The following is a 20,201-nucleotide window of genomic DNA, read 5'->3' on the forward strand; positions in this document are numbered from 1 at the left end:
TATGGCATTTTATGCTTTTTTTTTTTTAATTACGTTCTATTTTAATTGTTTGTTCCTTGTCCTGCTGTGCTTCACCAAAAGTTGGGATGCCCTGGAAATATCACATTATTTTTTCCTGTAATTATGAAGTTGTTTGTCTATGAAGACACACATACTTTGGGGCAGATCTGTGCTTAGGAACCAAGCTACAAATTTCATTTAGGGAATAAAATATCATTCCAGATTCAGGAGAATATTCAAATACGCCTCTGTCACTTAGGAGCCTACATTCAACTCAAAAAGAAACTGATGTGACTAAGGGGATAATTCCACTGAAATATAAGACTAGTCAGGTTGCTATGTGACCATGACACTTGACAAGGTGACCTTTAAGAATATCTGCGTAAGGCACCCAGGTTTGAAGATGTTGCTTCTCTGTTCATGCCAGTTCAAATACCACTGCCAGAGCAGCTGTCTGAGATCCCCACCTCCCCCAGCCCCTGGCTTCCCCCCTCACCAGTGCCAGGCTGGTGTTAACTGGTCACGTAGCAGTGCTAGGTGGTGCATGACACATGGTGGCTCATGCTGGCTTCAAGTCCTGGGATGATGACACGAGCTGCCTAAAGAATCGGCGTCCATTCCCCTTCACCCAAGCCCTGCTTTGGTCACGCTGCAGGTCCCCTCTCCTCCAGCTGTTCTGCTCCCTGCCAAGGACGATGGCACAGCTGGATACACCACCTGTCTCCCCGTTTTTTGCCCTCTTGAAGGCTGACCTCCTGCAGCTGTCAGGCATGGAGTGTGGAGTAGCCAGTAGGCGCATGGTTATTAAAAGGGAACTGACCCCAATCAAATGGCTTTCCTGGTGGCCACGGGGTCACTCAGACAGGCTCTGGTGTCCAATCTTTCCTCATCTTTACCTTGGCAGTGGTGTCTTTCTCTTTGTCTGGCATGCATAGTAACATGAACAAATGGAAAAAACCTGCTGTTTTATTCCCTAACACTATCACAGATGTCTTAGGAATTTGATTTTGCAGTATTTAATCAATCAATTTTACTAACTCCCAGAAAATTAATCTCCTGCTACCACACTCTTATGATTCTGTGCAATGCAGTTATTTGAACAACAATGAAAGGCACATTATGATCCTAACTAAGCAGACACTATGGTATTTTAAGGCACTATTTAGGAATACTTTTTCCTGTATTCCTTTTTTAAACTTCCTTGCAATGATGGATTACTAACTTAAAAAGGGAAGAACTTCTTTCTTTTGTTCTCTGTTTTCAAACTACAGAACGTTTAGACAAACAGCTTTGACTTTTTTGATATTCAAACCACTTTGATGTGAGTAAAGAAACATTTCTTTTTAAGTAAGTCTGATTCATTCATGAGATCATGAGATTTAGTCTGAACTCAGTCCTGCTTCCGTTGAAGTTGATGGCAACACATCTACTAACTTAACTCAGACCAGGCTCTGTAAATGGTGTTTTGCCTCTTTAAAATATCATTTAAGGTTTTGAAGATCTACCACTAAATTTTTGGTTTATTTAAAGGAACAGTGAAGATCAAAGGTTTGAAAATTCAAGCCACATCCTAAAGTCTTTACTGAATTATAATGGGATGCTCATCTGTGTGAGAGCAGCATAAAAGCTTTTCAAAATGCCCCTCTGTTTGGAACAGGACTTGCAAAAGAGATTCAATGGCTGGATTTTTTTTCCCAGAGACTGTTCATACTTGTGAACTTACTGGCTCTAATGTTAATGAATGTTTCGACAGTTCTAAAGTTCAGTATAGACTTGCATGCTTATTTGCATTTATAATGCAGTTTATTATTATTTATGATGCACATAATAGAATAGTTATGTTTTATAAAAAACGCACAACATATACCTAAATCAATCCAAACTAGCTGGCTCCAGATTAAGTCTCATTAGGATCAGGACTTACGTTTCAGAATGTTCCTCTGCTCCAGTTCCTCAGCAGTCGGCCTCTGGCTCAGTCGTCTGCGAAAAAAGTCCAAGATCAGTTTTTGGACCATATCACATCCTCTTCAGTTCAGAGCCTTTAAGAGTTACTTTGTGGTGTAAAAGGCAGAGAGGCAAGCACAGACACTGCTCCATTATGTACTTGCTATGCCTGTGCCATGCATGACACAGACCATGCTTTGCTTTCGCCGTTTCCTCTGTTTTCAACCCATGAAAGACCAAATATGTTATGTCATCGTAGGCATGACACTCCCACCCCTACCCCAGGCACAGCCGCCGAAAGCTAGGCTACACAGATGTCTTCACTTAGTTTCCTTCCTCCCATGCCTGCTTCCTGACTTGCACAAGGATTCCAAGCTAAGACCCAGTCGCCCCTCTCCCTGCCCTCCCGTGAGCCTCCTGACTGCGCCCAGTTTGTTCAAACTCTGCCTGAACTCACAGACGGACCACAGAAAAAACAAGGGACGGTTTGGCGGCACCGGCTGCAGCACAGTAGCGGCCGTCCTCCTCCACACCCTCACTTCCCTCCTCCCCACGCCACTTTTATTAAGTTTTATCATGATAAATTAGCATGACTTGCTAGTCAACCTGTACATAATAGAGTCACAACAAACGCAATCGAATTACAAACGGGAGCCCTGAGCGCAGAAACAATCAGAACAGTCAGAATACAAAGCGAGGGAGAGAAGCACAAAGGGGTATTAGGAAAACAAAGAAAACCAGTGAGATGACATCAGAAGTCAACGCTGTTGGGCCTGCTCATACTCTCCTCTAAGTCAATGGGAGTTTTGTTGATGACTTCGGTGACAGAATAGAGCCTTCCTCATCATTCGGATGCGGTCGTTCAGAGACGTTCCTGACTCGGAGGCCTCGCTCTTTGCTCGTTACCAACTGCTCTGTGAGTTGGCTCATCAGCTCCTCTGTGTGTGCTGGAGCACATGGGACAGACAGAAGCCTTGTTCCCTACTCCAGCTGTATGAAGGCTGGGGGCGCTGGACATACCTGATTTTACACAACCTGAAGACTTCCACCAGCTGAGGTGATACCAGCTGTACCACCTCTGTGGCGGCTTTGCCCACTAAGACAAAACAACAAAATAGGGCCCTACTCCAGTAGAGCATTAGGACTCATTAGCCTTGTCTCTTACCCATGGCAGATTGAACATTTACCTCAATGGAGAAGTGCTGAAAGGGACAAAACTCATCCTTAATTCAGAGGCAATGAATGTCTGCAAAGTACTTTGAAGACAAAAAGTGCTATTCAAGTGCTGCCATTATTATTATCTTTAACATATGGTAGCTGCTGCTAATGGGATACTTCACCTTAGTACTATGAAGCAATTAAACTTACTTAATTTCTAGCAGTGCTTGACAATTAAAGGGAAAAAGTTGCCAAGTTTAGCCTCACCGTGTGTGTCTGCAGCAATTGAGTTATATAATGTTTTTAATCCATTGCATTGTGATGCTTTTCAAGAGGACACATCAGAGGAATGTTAAGGACAGATTCCAGCCATTCGGTGGCTGACCATTTTTATAGGAACAAACATCAAACATTAAGTAAAAGGAGAAATCAGTTTAAAAGACTGTTCCCCCCAAAGTTCTCCCCTTTTCCAGTAAAACAAGGATTAAAAGACTCAGCTAACAGTTCTCTCAAAAACAGTTCACACTGGAGAACTTCAAATCAAAGGCTGAAGTTTTGTTTATCTACATGAATGATTTACCTAAAAGAAAAAAGATTTACTTCTCAGTAACTGCCATGAAGTTGATGCATTTAAACAAAGCTTTTACTTGACAGTGTGTCATTGCTTCCACACATGAGAAGAGAGATCTCCTCCAAGTATGCCCTCAGCATTATATGTATCCCGTACTGCTGAGCTGCTCAGAGACTTATGGATTGTAGGCTTCTTCCCCAAGCTGCGTGGCAGAGCCCCTAGCGGAAGCGAGCCAGAGATCCCTGAGTTCCCCACCTAGATTCAAATTATTTTATGGAGCTGATAATCTGCCTTTTTCAGGCTGCAGCATGCTCCTGCCCTAAGGATGACCACCATTTCAAGGGATGTACTTACATGGCAGAAAAAAGCCATGATATTTTTGATAGATACAGCCTGGAGATCTAAAGCTATTTGCCTTCATGGGGCTGCAGATCCCTTCTGGACTCTTAGAAACCTCAGAATTTTAAAAATAGCAATACCTGGGCAGTAGTAAAAGATAATGCACCCTTGTAGTTTAACAAAAGCATGACTAGCCCTCACAGTGCAAGTGTGAAGTGCAGCTGGAGGACGAGGGAGGTAATGAATGGAAGCTCTGGAGGGGCCCAGCCTCCACTACCAATATCTGCTTTTCTCCTCCATGAACTGCTGCTGCGTCTCCATTTCCATCATCCTTTTGGCTTGAGCCTGCTCCTGCTCCCTCATTGTGAGTCCCTTCTTACCCAGCTCCTCAATCACACCCAGACTCTTCTTCTTTGCCTACCAAGTACTGATAATTATTTCTTTTCTTGGTCTCTTGGTCTTTTCCTTTCCTTTCTTCTCTTGCTTCCACAGTGACCTCCACCCTCAGTCTATCTTTGTGCTTTACAAACAACTCCACCAATACCTCAGAACAGCTTTTAGTTCTTTTTTCTTGCCTCTTAACTTTCAGGTTTGCCAGATGTTGAGCAATTGTCAACATTACCATCTTTAAAACACTCAATACTAGGTAGTGATCCTGTAAATCAAGAAACATGAGTAGTTATTGCTTTGTTACCATGGCCGCAAAGATACAGGACTTTTCACACCAAATTTTAGTATACCATCTTCAGTGCACTGTTCTGATTTTGGCATACACTAGAGGTGACACAGCCTGCTCTACCTTCCCTCCTGCGCTGCTCAGAAAAAAAAGTATTAATGAAGCCCACCTAGCTTACAGAGGTTGATTTCAGTGATTTGATTGCTGGAATGCTGCTGTGCTTTATTTCATTTAACATCACAGGGGCTGTGTGAAGCTATCAAGAGGCCAGAGGTCATGAGACAAGTGTTTAAACAGCAGCATAATCAGAATAAATAGGAGAAAAAGGAGGTGAGGACAGATGTGCTAGCAGAGCCTGGCTGGTGATGCAACAGCAAAGGAAAGATTTGCTTATGAAAACTATAAGAATCAAGCATAATGTACATTGCTGTTGCTAATCAGAACGGTACCTCTGGCTGCTTCATGAAGCTCCAAGAGTATGGGTACCTAAGCAAGGAAAAGGCAGGCAGGTCTTAGAAAGTGACAATTTTTAGAGCACTTTCTGCATCTAAAATTGCCCCTGTGAATATGCTTAATTGTTTCTGTCTCATCAGTGCAGTTTTGCAATGTTTGAGGCATTCAAGGGCATAAGAATACTTGTTTCTTGCAGTTTGTGCTTTGCAATGTATTGTCTGTCTTATACTTCACATGTTCTTGCAATATTGTTCATAGTGGTTTTGCAAATACACTGATAAAGGTTTTACCGAAAAGAAAACCTGTCCTTCCTAACATTTATGATGATATAAAGAAAGCATTGCTAGGATTTCACTGAAAAAAAACCCCAACCCCAAATGAGACTGTTACTGGAAAATAAAACAGTTCGCTCAAATTTGTAAAGATAAGCCTGACAGGAAGCCAGTTTTCTGAATTAAACCCAGTATGATCAAATGCATCATGTTCCTTGGGCTATACAGCGCTCAGTTCTCAGTAAGCACATTGCGCAGTGAGGGTTTTTTTTGGTAATTCGTCCTGGCCTGGGCAGAGTATGGCATGGTGGATGAACGGGAACGTAGGGGCAGAAGATGCAACCACGTGCAAAGTCAACTGGTCCTGATTTAAAGTACTGGCTGGTGGGAGCACGATCTCCTCAGGGAGCCACAGGAAAGGCAGTTAGCATTTTCACTGGTGCATGTAGCTGTTTGGAGCATGGAGAGCAAACTCAGAAAGGGAAGTTCCTGCTCAATGTGGCAGTGTCCAGCATGAGCGGTAAAAGGAAAAACTAGCTGTACATCTCCCCAGGCAACACAAAACACTGAAATTAAGAGCCCCCACAGTGATGCTCACCCTGCTCTGCAGAGTGGCTCTGTCTGGAGGGCTCTTGGGATCGTGGCTGACTAGCCAGGCAGATGAGAGAGAGATTTTTCCAGCCAATTTGCCTGGTAACACCTCTGAAGGAAGGTGCTCCTGGTTGCCTGGGCCATCCCCCTAGAAGTCAAGTGTCTCTCTCTTTTTAGTCTCTTGGGTTGCTGTGGATGAGCTCGGAAAAAGAGCTGGTTAATACTATCCAGCTCGTTGGAAGGTGAACAAGATGATGCTGGACGTGTGGTTTCTGGATATCAGGAATACATATTTGCCTCTTCCCAGAGGGTAATAATATTTAACAGCTTAGTATAGGTTCACTTGAAAATATAATGACTGGAGATAGTAGGGGGCTTGCTAGAAAATGAAGCTCCATATACTTGCTAGGCTTGTTAACTCTGAGAGTTTGTAGACAGAAGAATTAGAACCCAGCGACTCTCCAGCTCTTACGTACACGGAGAGGTCTGGTGTGCGTGACCCAAGAGCAGTACTGAAAGGTAAACAGGTCATGGACGGGCACAGCGAGGCATCCAAAACACCATCAAAATATTCTGGAGTCCAGCCATGCTCACACAAGAGTTACTATGATATAAGTTACCCCGATGTAAAATAACTTCTGAATGCAGTGGGGCATAACCTCTGGAGCAACTTTTAAATTAATTTTGTACATGCAAATCTTTTTACTTCATTGCAATGGGGTTCATATTGCCCTAGAGATAGGGACTCTAAATGAGGAGTAAAACTGAGTTAGGCACTTGAGAAGCTGTCTGCTACAAAGAACATACTTGTCACAGAGATCGTTAGCTGGCATAAATGAGCAAGACTGAGGCCAATAAAATTGCTCTGATTTACATCAGCTCTATAATTTGACATGAGGAAAATTCAGTAGGAGTAAAGGGTCTTACTGTTGCTTAATTTAGCTTGCCTTCCCAATAGTAATGCTGGTAGCATAGCAATATTGATGAAGTATGGGTTACCGGAGCTCTTTGCAGTCCCATGCCAAGTATAGGAAATTAGAAAAGAAAAATGGAGGAGTAGAAAATCTTGTATTTGCTTGTGCCAGTTAACTGTTAGCAGAGGGCAGGAAAGAACTACCTCCTTTCCTTGCGCCATTGCATAATGAGCAAAAAATACCTGTAAGCTGGGCAGCTCACCATCTCCCGAAGGATCATCCCAGATATTGCCAGCCAGACTTTAAAGTCTACAGAGAACTAGTTTTCTCCTAACAGGAATTATTAAACGGGATCAAATACAGTTTTATCAATGAGCGTGTAAACAGAAAGCATATTAAATAGAGAATCCCTATCCAAAGAGGCAAATGTAAGAATTTTATACCATTAAAATTCCTATACGAAACCGCACTAAGATGTTGGTTAATTTGTAAGATACATTATCTCTTCCTTTAAGCTCTCTTCCCCTGTGTGACAAGTCTCTGGGTATCTGTCATGATAATACTCCGTTTCCTGAGAAATTAAGGCAATTAAACCATGAAGAGAGTTTGCCATGATTTAGTTACCACATAATGACTACTGTCTGCTTCCCTGCTGATTTAAAACATTCAGGCCCTGGGAGACCATGGCACTTGTGCAGCTAAAAAAACCCCTACGGTAATGACTAGAGAAAACCAAAGCAGCCAGACACCCCAGTCCAGCCCCAGGGAGATGAGTGAAGCACCACTCAAACAGAGTTTAGATCAAAACTAGTTGGAGAATTTTGGTAGGAAGTGCTGCCTTTTGGCAAAAAATTAAAAACTGGTAAGCGTCAGTTGAAGATCTAAGGACTTTCTGACGGTGGCTCCCTGGCAGGGTACTTCTGCAGCCTCAGCATCCCAGTTTCTTCCCTGGGCTGGACCTCCTGGTCCATCTGTAGCTCCTCGGGACAACAGTCCCATGTCCTGGAGAGGAGAGGCAGTGCTTCTGCTCAGCACTTCTTCCTAGTGCACCATGAGAAATACAGAGCAGCCTACCACATGAACCACCCAAATGGCAACTCCTCTCACACATTTGCAGTCATCTTTTTAGCTGGGCTCTGCATGGAAATCAGATTTTCAACTGAAGTTGTTCAGATTTTAATTTAGGCTCTAAGCAGTCCCTTATTACACCCAAAACTTCAGCTATCACAAACTCCCATTTTACGTAAAAAACAGCTTCGAAGAAATTTTAAAGTTCCACCTAGTTTAGATTGCTGCAAAGATTTTTAGGAAGACTAATCAATGAGTTTTCTGTTTGTTCAGACATCTGTGAATGGTGAAAAATATAACCAAGGCGGTCTTTTCTTTAAAACTCTAAACCTGACCAATTTGTTCTTCTTGACTCAAAGCTCAAAAAATGCAGTCTTTTCTATTTCAGCTCACTAAGGGATTAATTTATTATGATTCTGGTTTACTCTTGGGAAAGTTATAAGTTCCCCAAGAAAGAGCAGGCTGCCCAGAGTAGATCAGATTAGGTCTCCTGGGGAAAAAGAATCAGTCAAAATATAGATTTCATCAATTCACTATGTCTGCATAAAGTTAAATCTTGCCTATCGCACACAGAATGTATTTCTTTAAAATACCTAATTAAAACAGAATCATCTTGGTCCATAAACTCTGAATTTTGTTTTAAAAAACATAAAGGAATGACTAGACAGCCCTGTAACTCTGAGTAGGAATGGAGTTTTACAGCTGTCTGAATAGTGACATATCCAAGTCAACAATCTTCCATAAAATCACAGCAAGATAGTCCAGAGAATCTCCTTTAAAAATGATCTCATTTGTGATAGCAGGATCAGGACACAGGCACCTGTATTTTCCTGACAGATTACCTAATTTCTTATTGTTTTCAAAAGATAAAGCCACATATTTCCAGCGCTAGACAACCTCAAATTAAGGTTTTGCATCCTTTTCAATAATATTAACTGCAAAACTCCTACTGATGTGTGCAGCACTGTACAAGATCATGCAAGCTCATGTCTCACACCTCAGGCTCTGCAATGGTGCCCCCTCTGTTTCATTACTTTACTGTTTCATTAAAATCAAATATTTTAGCCAAATGCTGGCTTTTCACATAAAATACAATCATTCAAGGTTAAATAATTTTAAAAAACAGCATGGCAGAACTAAAATAGTTACACCATATGAATTCGGCAGCATTAATTCTGAAATCTCTTATCCCTAATCCCAGCAACCAAACATCCAACAGTTGCAGCATGAATGAAAGAACAATCTTTCTTTTTTAGAGGAGAGAACTTATTATGTATCTAATTGAAGAATATATTTTAGGAACAATAAAAATTGGATAGTTTTGAGTACTAGGAATCCAGAAGGATAAATGTACTAAATGCTGGCTGGAAAACTAAAGCATGCCAGAAAAATACAGATGGATATTAGGACCCATTGTAATAAAGCAAAAATGTTCTAAAATGATAGTGATTGCCCTTCTGTTGCCTTTACAGTATTGTGATAGGATACTTGCTTCTCCAAAAGGACTAATATTGATCCAAAAAAAGATTTTACAAAGCTAATGGAATCGTAGCTGACAGTCTGAGGTCAATCCATGAATGACTTCAGGAGTAAAATAGTACCATGAAAATCAATGTGAGCCGCATAGATATACTTGCTATCTATAGGCATTCTTGTGACTGGTTTGCTTTAAAATAGCCTCTCTATAACTAGCTATGTGGTTTTATGTCTGTGAACAAACATACTTACTGCAATGAGTCTTTAAAGATGTGTTTTTGAAGGAAAGATTTGGAGACTAAACATCTGAAACACCCAGTGATTTCCCTTACTCCTCAGAGTAAGTTAATTTTTTGTTTAAATACAATAATCTTTCTTTTCCCCCAAGACCAGTGATTGGAGGCTTCTCCTGCCATCTTCTGCACTTACTTAGTTGTGAAGTGTAACGTTGTATTTGGAGGGTCTGTAGGAGACCAGATCACCACTAATGTATCTGCAATCACCACTAATGTATCTGCAACGGTGTCCCCCAGCTTATGCTCCTGAAGAGGCTCTTGAACTGTCTAAAAGACCTTTCTGCTAAACAACAGGACTGTGACAGGAGCCGTGACCACCCTTTGGAGTTTTTAGCAACTTGGATTAAATGAATTTGTGATCTTGCTCTAGTCCTCAGTACAGGGCTGCTTCTTATCATAAAAATTACCCTTTTTAAAAGCAGAGCCATCTCCAAGCCAGAGCCTGAACACCAGAGGCCCATCCCCTCTTTGCATGTTCTCCCTGCTCCTGATGCTCATGGAGGGGATTGGGATGTGGAAGGGATAATGGGAAAGCTCTTCCCTTTTTCTGCCCCAGTTTCCCTCGAAAGTCCCACTGATCTTTCCCAGCACTCCTCTCCCCCTGGGATCATTCTTTAAGAAATCTGTAGCTGCCACAAACTTAAATTTTGCTTAAAATGAGAAGCAGTTGCCAGCTCCAAGGAAGGGTTAAAGGTTGAAGCGCATCAACAGAAGAATCGACTCCCCCGCACACCTGATTTAGCTAGTGTGCAGACAAGACCTCATGATGGGCTTTTGTGGATCACAGTGACTATACTAGACATGATCTGTGCATAAATGGGTATCTTACACTTCTAGTGCCGCCAGGCTACAATTTGCCTAATTAAAAAAGGAACAACACCCTGTCCTCTTATTCACATATGCACTAGCACAACTGTAATCCTAAAATATCAAGCCAGAGCCATTCAAAATGACAAAACAAACCAACCTGAGTAATTTGCATTTGCAGTCCAAATAATCCGTGACTGTCATGGGTGTTACCATGACAAATCTCAATCCAAAATGCAAAAAAGATGTTGGTTCTAGCAAAGGAAGCTGGGATGGGAAATCCTACCAGTTTGCTGACCGCGGGCTCAATGCTGGTACGGCTAGTGTGAGTCTCCACTGTTATTACTGCAACTACAGACCATAAAGAACGGAGACAAACAGAGGTCTTGTGTATATCCTCTGATCATGTTAGCTTGCTCTAGACCATCTTACCAGTGCTAGCGTGAGGAAAAACAAGCAACAATACTTCAAAAAATACTGCACAAATCAAATTTCTCTCCAAAAAGGCATTTTACATATGTTAATGTCAAAACCCAACAACCTATCCACTTTCTCAGAAATGAGCCAAAAGCGAAATTATTTACTGGCTCATAACATCCACCATACAGGAATTTCCAAATAAATACTTTTAAAATAGAAGTTGGCAGGGTCAGCAATTCAAAAACACGATAATTCAGTTTCTAGGAGAAAGGATGTATAGGAAACAGCACAAGGTTCACACTCTGTGTTGTTATTGAAGTGGGAAATTCCTGGAAGTGAACAATTTTGAGAGCTTTAAGAGCAATTAACCATTTCATGCTAGAGGTATTTCAGACTGTCAGTCTGTATGAAAGGCAAATTATAAAGAGCAGTGAATGACTGCAAAGGATTGTGGCCTAAACGTTCACATGCAGGTTAAGAATTAGGGCTGGGTAACACGTTTGTGGCAAACAGTAAAATTGATGAAAAATTGAGTTCCAGCAGGTCAGAAACTATTTGTGAGGTGAGGTCAAATTTGGTGAATAGTTTCAGCTGAGAAAACAATTCACTTCTCATTTAAAACTAGACACACTTTTTTTTAAAAAAGAAGGGTTTAAAAAGCATTCAAAAATGCATTGGACAAAATGTTTGGGACAGAGCTGAAATGTAGTTTTTCATTTTTGTTACAAAAAAAAAAATACCTCCTCAATTTTCTACTTTTATTCAGTCTACTCTCCCTCACTGGTCAATTATTTTGCTCCACTGCATGAGTAACAAACAGAAAAGACCCTTTATTCAGCCAGCTCCAGCAGACACAACTCCTATTGCCGTAACTGCTTTAGCAATTATAAGCACAGGTTTACTGAAGCAGGTTACAAAGACGGCTCTCCTCAATATTAATTTTACCAGCTGCCTTGTAGATGCCTGGGTCATTCCTGTCCACTCAGTGGTCACATCTAGATCTGAGATACCTGCTAATCAGACCGGATCTTTGCATATTTTTTATAATGTTGTTTTTTTTTGTATCTGTATGACTGCTTGTGAATTCAACCATTACTTTTCTAGGGAATTTCATGTTTTACCACCTTACCCAGAAATTTGCCCGCTGTCCAGGTTCCCAGCTCATTCAAGGACACAACCTGTCCCCTTCCAGCTGGTGTGTATTTAACATCTTCACTGCCAGGGCCTACTTCTACCTCTAGGCATTAGCAAAGCCCAGAAATAATTTTTTAAATTGTCGCATCTCCTGGAACATCAGTGAAAACATGCTGCACCAGAAGTGGAAAACACCAAGACTGGTTAGTTTAAAAAAGAAAAAGAAATTGTTCATCTGCCTGCAATTGAAGAAAACATCTACTAGGAAACTGCATGGTGATTCTTTTTAGAAAACATTATATACATTTTTCTCACTGTTACATCACCTTTAGCTTTCAGTCCAGTGGCCTTAATGCATGACAAGAAGATATTTTTTCCTCAGGAGAAGTTTTGGTCCATCTGCATTTTCTTCTCTTTAGGCTACGGAGATGCACATAATTACCTGGAGGCTAAACTGGACCACAAAGCGATAATCCCTTTTTTGTTGCTTCATAAGTATTTCCACAGCAAAATAAATGGCATGTTGCAAAGAGGCTTATTACATTGAATAAGGAATTAGCAGCAGGAATCAATAATCTCCAAATAACAAAGCTCCTATTTCCAGGCAAATACTCTCAACTTCAAAACAAAACAAAATCAAACCCATGAAGCAAAACACTTGCAAAGGGACGTACAAAACCTCTGTGAAATGCTGAACAGGCTGAAGTCTTTCTCCTCTTTAGGCACATTTTGACACCAGCTTTTCACATTTTCCCTGAAATGTTGAGGGCTCAGTTCAATGTTTACTGAAGTTTCTCCAATATTAGTTTTCCAACTAATATCAGGTGCATGTATTCTTGCATGCACATTCCCCCACCCCCTCCTATATTTTAGAAGTTGAAGACACTTTATAAAAGTAAAAAGTCCCCTTCATGATCACCATCTAACTGAGGGGAGGGGGGAGACCAGTAGCCTTCTCATTGTTTTTTTCCTTAATTAGAGCTGACGTCAAACAAAGAGGAGGGGGGAATGACCCAACAGCCTTTTTCTTGTACAAAATGGGAAAGAAGCCTGCTCCTGGCCCAGCTCAGCTGAAGAGTCATTTCCCCTTGACCCTTCAGGTACTTCACTTCTCAAACCCCGCTGGGACTGTGTTGTAAATGCCTTCCCCGGAACACTTTAAATGAGGCTGCTATTAAAAATAACACTTTTGTGATTGTTTGCCCTCCAAAGAAACTGTACCTTAAAACAGTGATTGTTTTTTGAGTTCCCCACTAGAATGAACAGCTTATTTAGCTGATGTTCAGGCACAGAGGCTGAAGAGATTTATTATTCCAAATATTTTGTATGCAAGACAAGCAAACTATGTCTGTTCATGGCTGCTGACATGCCATTGGAGAGGCCTGGATTTCCCTGCGGGGCACATACATATGTTTAGAGATGCCAGGACTAAAATACTTCTTTCCTGGGCTTTCAGTGCTCTGCTTTTGTGACATTTTCCTGCTTCCTGTGTATCCAGCTATGGTGCAGGCAAGGCGAGTGGGCTTGGACAGAGGTATTAAAGGAAAGTAGCACAGTCCAGCACAAAATCCTTTCTGAACATATATCGATGACACACAAAGTATTTGTAAAACTGGAAATTGCAGCCTACTGCTATGAGATGTTGTAGGTTGGTATTAAAATCCTGGTATTAAAATATGCAGGCTAGGATGGCCTGGGGAAACGCGTACAGTGTGTTTCCTAGTTTTGCTTGACTGCATCATTACTTTAAAACCTGCAATTTCTCATGCATAAGCATTGAGCTGAAGTAAAAGAATACCCTTGTCCTGCCCCCAGTGGCCACAGCCACGTGGACTTGCTTTTTGCTTTATAAGCATGCTAAATTCGCACCTGCGCCACACAGTTTATTGGGTGTTAAGCCCACTCTTAAGACGGGAGATTTCCTAGTGCAAACAACAACTCTGTTCCTGCTCGACAGCAGCGGTGCTCTACTAAGCACAGCTAATCAACACCAGCTGCTAAGGAAGAGGGAAAAAAAAGTTTTCACAACTACTGCGCTCTGTCAGCTTTTCAAACTGCTTTGAGCAGTATTTTTGAGAAAATCTGCAAGAAATACACACTTCCATCCTATTTATTTTTATGCATATTAGAATATTGCTTTATTTTCGCCACTGCAGATCACTGCTGGTATACATATACCATACAGCACCCCTGCAAGCTGTCTGGGACGTTTCTGAGAGCAGCAAGGTCCCAGTTTCCCAAACTGAGAAAGAACAATAAACCACTGTTTGTTGCCTCCAGGTCAACCCAGAGACAGAATGTTTTGCAAGCAGATTACCTTTCTGTTTTAAGGTTCTGCTTTGGATAGAAAAGGAGAAAAGAGCTGTAAAAGGATGCAAAGAACCTGAAAAACCTTTGGAAATGAAGCTGGGACTGGGTCTTTTTTGCCCTGGCAGAGGTAGACTGAGGGAATGGGGAGGTGAGAGGGGCTGAGAGAAATGTTTGTTAATAGAAGCTGGGCATCTGGAGTTGATTTCCATGTGAATACAATTTGCCTGGGAGATGGTCTCGTTTAGAACTTGAATCTTGGTAATTTTTTCCACGGAGCGGAGCGCCAGGACTTCAGTCTCAAGGGCAAACCCGAGACTCTCTTGGAACTGAAGTGAGCTAGGGACTTTTACATGGGGACCACATGTCATAGTACGGCATTTTTTGGAGCTTGTGACCTGTCTGTGTCGGCACAGCCATTGTGCAATAACTCAAAGCAGAAATCTGCCAGGAATTGTATCGGAATAGCTTTATGAGACACATTCACAGTAACCTTAGACTGAGGGGAGGGAAGGGAATCAGGATTTGGGAAGGTCTTGGGCAGACCTTGGTTGCTTTGCACTGCCAAAGGCACACAAAGCTCAGCCAACAACCCAAGGCACTCCAAAAGGTCCTGAGATGTTGTAATACTCACGGATTCTGTCAATTATTCCTGATGTCTTGATCTATAATTCTATGATTAGCATTAAAAAGAAACATTAAAGAAAATAAAGATGGTACTAGATCCTTAATTCTGATGGGTAAAATTCATCTTTTAAGATATACATTTACACTGAACAGTGAGGCAGCATTGTTCCATCTTGACGATTTCAACACTGGCCCTAACTACTAAAATGTGACATGTCAGATTGTGATCCATCTAGTGACAAGTGCACAAAGCTCAGAGAAAGGCAAGTGCCCCACAATGAAGGGCAGGTGGGAGAATCCGATCTGAGGCAGTCAAGTGCACAGCGATCAGGGAGTATGCTGAGACAAGTGAGCTGTCATGCCTACTATTCCCTCACTGATGCATTTCCCCATTGCTCTCTTTATATCTGCTCCAAAGCCCTTCAGGCAGTGGCTGAATGTTGTACAGTACCTTGAACCAGGGGGCTTGGCTACTAGCACTACTAAAATACAAGGTGAAACAAGAGGCAAGAAAGACTCTGGAGAGAAGAATTAGAGTCAGGAGAAAGAGGAACAAAAGTACCCTCCCAAAAACGCGTCACAGTCACTGTGGTGGGTTTTGAAGGCAAAACCAGATCTCACAGCTGCAGAGTCTCTTTTCAGCTGTCGTGTTACACTATAAAATGTGATGGACCCCCTCACTCACTGAAATTAAGTGATTCAGTGTAAAATGTTGGCAGTACTTCTAACTGCAGTAGAGTATAAGGATCAGACTTTCTTTGCTAGTCTGATGGGGAAGACAAGATGGATGGTAGAGTAACATATAGCTTTATGAGCACTGCAATTGCCCAAGTCTCTCTACCTCAGAGTATATGGCTGCCTAAAAGAGGAAAGGGTGAATGGCTCTGACCCAACCCAAGCATGAAGGACAGCCGACATTTGTATTCAGTTGTTAACCAGGAACAGAGCAGGGACAGAGTTGCTGGGGCTGCTCTAGCTCTGCGACATCAACCACTTCTTCATCCAAAAGGAGCAGAGAGAGAGATCTGGGAGCAGCTGGAGGATGCCCTGACCAGGAGATCCAAGAAGACACCCAGCTCCCGTCAGGTAAGGTGCTCCCCACTTAGAGATCGCAGTGCAGCTGCAGCACATTGAGCGTAGCCATCAGCCTGACCCCAAACAAACCGATCCTTGCCGGGGTTGCTGCCTGGCTGCCTGCAGGATGCTGGTGCTGCTCAGCTGCCCGCTGCTACCACACTGATGACAGAGGTCCTCAAATGTGGACTCCAGCGCCATGCATGAATGGGGGAAGGTGCCCCTGGCCTGGGTGGTATTCTTGGACCCCACTGAGGGAGCGGGCTGGCACCCTCTGGAGTCCCCGGCACCCTTGGGAGCCTCAGCTGTTTGACAGCAGGGCTCCTACCTTCAAGGCTAGCTTTTAAACCAAGACAGTTGATTGCAGGAAGGCAGAAAGACAGTTTCTGTCTTGATTAGCGCAACACAAGGAAACCATGAAGACTCTTCCAGCATGCTGAAAAACTCAAGATATTTGATAGGATTAATAGTCCAGCCCGACATTACAGATGCTTGCTTGCTTAGCAAATGCAATACATTGAATGCTTATTTTATTAATTACTCAATAATCATCAATGTCACTGCCTCCTGAATTCAGTGATGTCAGTGGAGAGCTGGGTTACTGAAATTACTGTGTTGTTAACATGTAGTCTTCCTGTAGTTTGCTGTTTTGAAGATTATTTATTCATCAGAGAGGCCAGCAATGAATACCACAGGCTGCACACTTAAAAGAACACATTGATGTGATCTACTGCATATAAGAACACTTCCTCTTCATTAATGTTATTAACATAAATTGTAATTTTACATGGTCAGGTCTGAGACTAAAGAATTTAGTTTAATCCCCACATATGGTCTGAGCAGTGCTCTTGAATCTCAGTACACTGAAACGTGAGCATAATTCTCAGCCATGCTTTCCTCTAAAAGTCATAGTTGTAACTCTTCAGCATGTGTGCAAATGAAACATATCTCTCTCTGTCTCCAAGTGAGCCTGGTGTTCATACTATGTCTTAGGGAAAACATGCAAAATTCCAGCCTTATATAATTGTATAAGGTATAATGGTAAATGCAGTTGCTTTCTTGGTACTGGTGCATCTGTTCAAAACACATTTAATCCCACATAAAACAAGGTCATGAAGCCCTATTTACTACAGGGCCAACTGCTCAAAAAGTCACCTCTATTTATTCACATACAATAGCCTACATATGAAATTCTTGTGTTTCTGGACATAAATAGATGACCATGCGCACAAGTTAGATTGTTCCTTCTCTAACAGTCCTGCTCATGCTCCCAGAAGTACTCATGGTGCACATATATGTGCACAGTATATTTAAAAGATGGTTTGAGACAAAATGAAAAATAAGTCTTATGTGTCTGACAGTATGCTAATCTCCTGCACATGTGTTGTCAAATATGCCATAATACACTGAGGGGGAAAAAAATGGAAACTGTTACTTCTGACATGTTAAATCCTTTGCTCAAAAAGCAATTTTTCCATTTTACAATCATTAACCTATAAAGTGAAATTTACTCCCACCAGTCTGCTTCCTTAATCTACTTGTACTGCCATCTGACTTGTTTCCTTTACAGAAATTACAAGGTCATCCAATCTGAACAACTGCTGTTCTTGTGATTAACTCCCCACAATCAGCAGACACAAAATGTGAAGATTTATGGTCAGATTTTTCAAGGAGGAAATTTATGAGCTGGTTCTTAGTGAAGCTGCTCTGTATCTGTCATCATTAAGCAGTGAAAGAAAAAAAACCTTTATTTTCTTTTAAAGCCAGAGTATGTATTACTCTGAAACAGCTTCTTCCCTCCTTACGATTGTTTCACCTGTTTTTTTAATAATTGCCATCCTTCTATCCAAAAGACAACACTGTGTGGACTCCATGTGGCCTCTTGTTTACTGGAGAAATATAAGACTATTTCTACTACTGACATATGCTATTTTATTGTTACTGGCACAAGCTTGTATTACATTATGCATACTATATATCATCAAGAGTTACTTTGCCCAGCACAGAAATGTGGCTTCCTCTGAGGTAAAAGCTGACAGTGGTTTGACAGCTAAAAGCAACACTGCAATCAATTCATGGCAGGAAATGAAGGATACCACACCCCATTGAAATGGCAGAGGAAAATAAGGTAGACAAAATATATTTGTCTCTGCTGTGTTGATAAAATAAGCTAGACTTCAAACACAGATGAGAGAGTGAGGGGGCTGAAGTAGAGGGGAGGGATGAAGGGGAAATTGTAACCCCATAATATATTCTGGCTTGTCTTCTACAGAGAAAGGATGGGAGAAACAGATGCTATAATGAAAAAGTGGAGTGACTTGCACTGCTTCCACAAGAGCAGACAGCAGGAGCAATGAGGGGTAACAAATACCTTCACTGACTGGCAACATCTCTGAACAAAATGAGAACTTTTAACATGGGGCAAACACTTTCTGTCTAAGGGATGGCCACACCATTGCCTTTGGGGAGACCCTGCCCTCAAATCCCACTTCCCGCTGCCTGGTGCCTGCCATTGAGAGCACTCCCTTCCTGTCTCCTCCTTTATGGTAATACAAATAAACAGTCTCAGCACATCTGGAGCCCCACCTCCTACCATGGAGACACATCTGCCCGGGAACAGACTTCAAGCCAACCAGACTATATCCACTCCGTGAGGCTTTGCTTTCACATACAGCAGAACAGCTGCTGGCCACAGCAGAGGGACACCATTGGCAGGGGGCATTCGCTCCACCCCGAGGTTGGGAATCTGCTACAGAGGGGAGCTTGCACTGCCAGAGGCCATCTGGATAGCAGATCAAGGACACTGTTACTCCAGCAAGCGAGGGAACATATAGAGGTGATGTGTTTTGTGGTGGTCATGTTATCCAAGGTCACCTCTCCCTCCCTGGATTTCTCCATTGACTTTCCCTCGCAAATCGTAACCATAACAAATTTGTCAGATGAAGTGAATCCATACTGCTAGTGGTTGAAACTCATATATCAAAATAATAGCAGAAACATCATTTCTGATGTTGCACTTGCCTTTGTCTGTGAGGAACAATGCTACTACTAAAATTCTTGATATAAAGAGACATGTCCAAACCATGTTCAGAAATGAGCATCCTTGTTCTACTGAAACACAGAGTTAGATGTCTAAAGAGAATTTGATATCTGGGTGGTTTTCCAAAAGCATGCAAACTTTGCTGTCAGTTTGTCAGCTAGTGGAATTTTCAAAAATTCACAGGTGCATATGTAACTCTGGAGACCCCCAAATACCCTGAATATATATGTGAAAGTGTGCGTGTGTGTGTGTGTGTTTCTTTCAGTGGTGTGCCTAAGGTCAGACAGCCTGTGGAAGATGCACCCTTCCCAGAGAGTTTTAACCACAAGACCACCTTTCCTTTCAGTGCAACAGAGCTCATCAGGATACCAACCACACAAAACAGGCCCTTGCCTTGAGAGTTCATTTTATCCATCTCCCTGCACAGAATTGACAGCAACTCTGCCCAGACTATTCTTGGCGATTGTGCCCAGATGATGTGCAATGTGCAAGTGCAAGTGCATGTGCAATGATGACTTGGTTTCAATTTGTCACCTGTAGAAAATCACCTGCTTCCTTGCTTCCTTCCTCTTGATGGAAGGGGGAATTTATATAACTTCCTTGGGGTTTCTCAAAAAAGTACGCCTTCTTCCTCAAGCTTAATAAAGGGGAAAAAATGCCATTCTTCCTAGCTACCATCATTGCTAAAAGCCAGGCTCAGCTCTTTGCAGCTTTTTTCAGTAGCCCACCATTCAGGCATCTAGCACTGTCGGAACCACCCCTCTAATCCAGGATTTAGATGAGCTTGTTTACCACAATCCCATTTTCCGTGTGATTTATCCCCAACACCCAGGCAGGCTCCACACACATGCTGCTGTTATGGATGAGCTCTTGCTTCAGGCACTCGCTTTTCTGTCATTAGTGAAAGTTAACAATAAATGTTAGAACTGCAGACGTCAGAGGTAATTAGGAAGAAATTATTTCATGTTACCCAACAAAACTAAGGCCTGTGAATAAAGCCTAATCCTACTGTCTGTCCACTCTTTTTATCCCTA

General features: G+C 42.0%; 1 protein-coding gene across 6 annotated transcripts in view; it reads right to left on the reverse strand.

The window, feature by feature from the left end:
* Nucleotides 1–20,201, reverse strand: part of PHACTR1 (phosphatase and actin regulator 1) — a 316,301-nt gene that overhangs the window by 22,970 nt on the left and 273,130 nt on the right. For all 6 annotated transcript variants that reach the window (XM_064507040.1, XM_064507038.1, XM_064507039.1 and 3 more), the window contains one exon: nt 1,925–1,980. In XM_064507040.1, coding sequence (XP_064363110.1) covers nt 1,925–1,980 — 56 coding nt within the window. The remainder of the gene's footprint in view (nt 1–1,924; nt 1,981–20,201) is intronic.

This window comes from Dromaius novaehollandiae, chromosome 2 (assembly GCF_036370855.1).
Source record: "Dromaius novaehollandiae isolate bDroNov1 chromosome 2, bDroNov1.hap1, whole genome shotgun sequence".
NCBI lineage: Eukaryota > Metazoa > Chordata > Aves > Casuariiformes > Dromaiidae > Dromaius > Dromaius novaehollandiae.